The 5748-nt window shown below is 41.6% G+C and overlaps 1 protein-coding gene across 1 annotated transcript; it reads right to left on the reverse strand.

Moving 5' to 3' along the window:
* Nucleotides 1-4507: 4507 nt before the first annotated feature.
* LOC112554182 (sodium/potassium/calcium exchanger 2-like) lies at nt 4508-5517 on the reverse strand. The gene is given in 4 exon segments (XM_025221818.1): nt 4508-4890; nt 4893-4929; nt 5383-5477; nt 5479-5517. Coding segments are annotated over 4 exon segments (375 nt in total). The 3' UTR covers nt 4508-4686.
* Nucleotides 5518-5748: the final 231 nt, after the last annotated feature.

Consider the following 5748-nt stretch of genomic DNA (forward strand, 5'->3'; position numbering starts at 1 on the left):
CACCTGTCACAGGCGTAGTGCATTTCTTTACCTTTCAACGGCTTTACCGTGTCCAAGTCCAACAAAAATGAAGGTTACAACTGCTGACAGGTTAAAAAAAAAGCGAGAATCTACAGCACTGTGTTTGTGACAAAACTGAACTATTGCAGTTAAAATAAAGTGGCAAGAAAAGGGAGAAAAAGGACAGCATGATTTAGTCCCTTTATCCAGATCCTGTTCTTGCTGCTGTGTTTTGTGTTCTTTGTTTGGTGCTGCCTATGCTTTAGAGATGTCAAGGTATAAATGAAGCACGGAATCAGTTTACTTTTTCTCAACTTTGTTCTGTTCAGCGAACATGCTTGCCTCTCAACAACCATCGCAGTTTCTTTCCGCTTTGAACAGTGGCCACACAACAATCACAACGCGAGTCATTGCAGTTGCCACACTCGGCTCCCGGTTCCAAACCTGAGTCTCTCGGCTCTTTAGTAAAACAAGAGTCAATCACAGAGGAGACGCCATGAAGTCAGACATTGGCTTGTTCTCTAACTTTGACTTGACGCTTGTTTCTTCCAAACATTGTGCTATGGCAAGATACAACTTTGTACGCAAGTCGCTCTGAGTGAATGCCATATCGATACTTTGATAAACACAAAGCCTTCGCAACCTGACCTCTCATCTGATAAATCCCCTGGGGTCCCAGAAAATCTCTTTAATGGTCACTGAACGGCACTGCGCTAAATTAGAACTCAAACCACCTGATCGGCCTATATTTAAGCCCTTCTCCCCCACATATCCCATCATGTGTATTTGTATGTGTACTTTTATTTTCGCTGCTCATCTATCTATCGTCTTGAAAAGGCATGCATGCTGTGATCGAGATCGTGGAAAGCCTTAAGATCGGACCACAAAAACGGCAGAGTTTTTTTTAAGTGAAATGTTCCAGAAGAAATGATGTCACACTGCAGCAAGAGTTTCTCAGTGAAATGCTCCAGCAAAAAATATTCACCCAAAACCATCTTTCCAAAAGTCGAAGGAGCTGTTGTGTCTCTTTGGTAGGGGTGTACAGAGGAGACCATTTGTTTTCTAGCATTACTATAGCAACCATCACTACCGCTAGCATTCTTTTCCCACTGCCTCTGCCACAGCCTTCTCTGACTGGCAACAGCTACAGAGATAGTTACAGAGTTTTGTAGTAAAAGTTGACACTGACATTCATCTTACGAGCGCGCATACCGACACACTTGCTGTTATACACTTGAGCGAGCGCACTAGCAGACATGAGCGTATACAAACAAGAGGATAAACACACATGCATGGGTGATGCCTGTCCATTATGCACAGCGACCACAGCTGAAACAAGAAAAAGTCGTGTACAGGCTGAAATCTAGAAACTTTTGGACGCACATGTGATTAACAACGATTATCCGGACGATAATTTTTATTTATGTCGTACTACATAAATTGGAAGTGCAAAGTAATTCAAGTGTTATTCCTTGTTGAGAAAATACTACTCTGTTCACATTATGTTATTAAAATATTACAAATCGATGAGAAAGTAGATGCAAGCAGACAGGAAGGATTGATATCAAACTCTAATGACTAAGTGATCACAGTTTCACACAACAATAAATATAACCGATGGATACCTGCCATATGAATCACATAAATTAATTCCTATATTTTCAATGGTCCTTGGGAATCAGCGACATGGGATGAATTCTTAGTCCCCTCTAAATCAGTCGGGAAAAAGATGTTAGCTGTTAGAAGCTCTTTTGATCTCGCTTTGAATCATTCGCAGTCAACGCTGATTGTGATTGGTGAGTCCTCGTTGAACTTTTATATTTGTGCTGAGTGGTTTAACCCAAGTAGACATCATACCGTGTAACACTCGTATATGCTCTGCGAAAATTCTGCTGTTTGTCGTGAATTATTTAGAAGGGATGGCACGCAAACCCATATGCAACGCACTTTCTATCCTACTCATTGACATTAGGAGTTTAATATGACCATTACTCATTGGTAATGATCTTTACGACGATGCCACTGGCGATTTAGATGATGACGATAAAGAAACAATACGTTTGCTGTCCTCTCGTGCTCCCGACTCAGCTTACCCAAACCCATGTTTCTGTAAAGTTAGGGTGCATATTTGCGTGTACTAGCTTAATGCTTATATTTTCTATAAAAATGTATCTATGCAATTGCATATTTATTTACCAAACATTATTTAATGTTACAATATTTCTTTTATTATAAAGCTACATCTCGGATATTTCGTGCTTTTGTTTTAGTGATATTATGTCAAGGACCAGTTTATTAGGGACAGGAGGTTGTTGCCCCTGTCTTTTGTTTTCTTAAAGATTATTGCCCTTGTCTTACATATAAGAGTGTGTTGGTTGCGTCGCGGTTTCACGTCAGAACCCGACGTCATTTTATGACGTAATTTTAGTCTGAAGGAGAGTGAAAATTATTTGGAAGAGAGCAGACGGCTGTGAGCAGGGAAGAAAGGCGGACGTAAAGTGTGTGTGGTGTTCGCTTGGGATATTGTGTGTGTGTGTCGATCCCTGCAAGTTTATCTGTGGTGCCAGCCTCGGATCATGTGTTGATCCCCCGGAGTATATTTGTGGTGCCGGGAGTATATTTGAGGTGCCAGCCTTGGATCATGTGTTGATCCCCCGAAGTATATTTGTGGTGCCGGCCTGGGATCATGTGTTGATCCCCCGGAGTATATTTGTGGTGCCGGGAGTATATGTGTGGTGCCGGGAGAATATTTTTGGTGCCAGCTTTGGTTCATTTGTTGAACCCCTAAATTCGTGCAGTGGAGTGTCGAGAACACCATAAGACGGTACACGGACTGTGTGTATGTGTGTGTTGAACGTTAATGAGCACACGAACCTTGCAGATTGAAACGGACTTTGTATAGATTTCGTTAATATCGATTGCGTTGAAGTTTTTGTTGCCCTCGACAAATCTTTGTGTTATATGGTTGAAAGAACACGCAAGGGGACGCGTGCGTGTGTAGAGTGAGAAAGAGTGATTTTTAAAAAAAAGCAGCGTTCCTGACATATTAATCGAATAGTGTCCACTGCCACAAGTTGAATAATTATCTCCCTTTTATTAAAAACTCCGCCCATCCAAAACCCCTTCTACGTAAGTTTTTGTGCTCATCTCTTCTCCTGTCAGCGTGCATTAACAGCATTTCGACGATCATCTTCAAGTCTGATGATTTAATGTGGCGTCAACTCGCGTGGTTTGTATTAGATAGACCAGCTCACATGTACGCATCGACATTGCCCTTGTGAAAACTGTTTCAAGCCTTCGATTGTCTCCCTTTCCACCAACCCATTGCCCCGTCCCTTTTTATGAACACAAAATTGTTTGTTTGTTTGTTTGTTTTTTTAAAGTATAAGTAAAAGATTAAAATGTCAATCAACACGTTTTCCTTAAAAAAAAAGTGTGAGTATGAGTGTGTGTATGTTTGTTTATTCACTGTAGCTCAATGCGCTATCGAAGCGATCGAGTGATCGAGGCATGGTGAAGAGGAAGCCAGCCAATACATCCGAACAATTCACACTTCAGAATATTACATACAGTCCAGCTGCAAACCACAACACACAATCAAAAGAAATTACAATTAACGACAACATAGACTTTTACACCGAAAACCTCTTAAGGTACTACAGTCTCAGTCAAAAGGATTCAAAAGTCGCTATTATGAAATCCTGACTTGGAATACAGCCTAATTAATGAGCATACTGAATATGCAATTTCTTGGCGAAAACATTTTAGCAAAATAAAAAATATATAGCAGATGTTAAGCTTAAATGATCTGAGAACAGCATTGTACATAAAATCTTGGGCGCTTGCACTGACTTGCGCAGTAATTTACAGGGACAAGACATACACACTCTTTTCGCTTCAGTACATAAAAATAGTATATTTTCTCTTTCTCCAAGGTACTAAGTGTTGTAAGATTTCTTTGTTGTTGTCAGAAGGTGTGTAATGTGACAGGATATTTTTTCTTGCTTTTACTGACAGTGGTATGTCTGTCAACACATCAAGAAATGACCTATGATCTCTCTCATCATGTCATTTCCTGGGGAAATGGAAAACAGGGAAAACAATGCAGACAGGGTGTTTATCTCTCCCTAACAGCATTTTCCAAGCAATAAATTACGTTTGTTTAGAGAACCACAGGAAGAGTTTGTACCTGTTCTGTGGCAGTACCGCCAAGCACTTTCAGAAATGAAGAAATATTGTTTCAGCTTAATCTGGAGTCTGTCTTCCTCCAGCAAAACGTCAGACACACAATAGCCGTCAAAGTGACTCTTCGCGATAACTGATTTCACCATATCTTTTTCTCCATCTAAACGCCAGTCTGATATCTTTTTCCAACCATGGCACCTTTCATATAAATATACTTACCATGAAGGCCTCTAAAAGCTACAGGTACATTTTCTAGAAACGTCTGCAAGTTTTGATTAAGGTCTTCCATGATGCTCCCATATCTCAAATTTGTCGCGTTAGTAGCCTCATGTCCGAGGTCTGTATCACGCTTAACTAAAGATAGACGTATTGTAAAGTGTGTGAGGACATTCTACTGTATAAGATCTCAGTCATGTCTTTTCTGTCAATGACTAGAGCTGGATGTGTTGGTAGTAATGTTCAAAAGAGGTGGGTCGGTGGTATCTGGACACACAGACGGGCTCAGGCCGGGCACCTGATGGTCTCAAACTCCAGCAAGACGCTGATGACGACGAAGATGACGTAGAGGACGAGCATGAGAACGCCCATGACCTTGCTCATGCGCCAGCGGCACACAGCGATGACGATGATGACGGCTACCAGCATGAGGAAAAGGAGGATGATGGAGCAGAGCAGGCCTTTGCTGTTCACATGGTATGGTCGCCTCGGAACACTGCCACAAACAGCAGCCATGGAACTGGAAGCCTGCCAAGCAAGTAAACACGGCTGCGATTGCATCAAGGAGTTCTGAGGGTGGAACTGGTGGTATAATCCGACCCAGCATCTTAAGTTATACACATAAATAATCCACCGTATAAGACATGTTTCTTATTCTTATTTAAACAGAAAAAAAAAAACATATTTTTTTTGGCCGTACACATTTTGCGTCAGATCACATCCCACTATGAGTAGTGGCCCTGTAAAAATAAATGGTACATGCAGAGAAAGAACAGCCTGCCTGAACGCAGGACATCCGATCCTCGGGGTATCAATCACAAGCCCTTATAGTCGCTGTGTGGTCTAGTATACATTAACAAATGGTGACAATGTGAGCAGAACTGAATAGACCTACAAAGGATTCTTATTAAGAAACCCACAACCAGAAAGACAGAGATAGAGAAGAAACAGTTAGAGGCAAAAAGATTCTCCACAGTGTACCCAACGGTGATGTCGAAGAGGTTGCTCCCAACAGAGCTGGACACTGTCATATCACCAAAGCCTTTCTTGGCAACGATGACGCTGGTGATGAGGTTATGGGATGCTTGTGCCAGCAGCCAGAATGGTCAAGCCCATCACCTGTCACAGGCGTAGTGCATTTCTTTACCTTTCAACGGCTTTACCTAGTCCACGTCCAACAAAAATGAAGGTTAGAACTGCTGACAGGTTTAAAAAAAAAGCGAGAATCTACAGCACTGTGTTTGTGACAAAACTGAACTATTGCAGTTAAAATAAAGTGGCAAGAAAAGGGAGAAAAAGGGCAGCAGGATTTAGTCCCTTAATCCAGATCCTGTTCTTGCTGCTGTG

The sequence above is a fragment of the Pomacea canaliculata genome, linkage group LG13, assembly GCF_003073045.1.
Source record: "Pomacea canaliculata isolate SZHN2017 linkage group LG13, ASM307304v1, whole genome shotgun sequence".
NCBI lineage: Eukaryota > Metazoa > Mollusca > Gastropoda > Architaenioglossa > Ampullariidae > Pomacea > Pomacea canaliculata.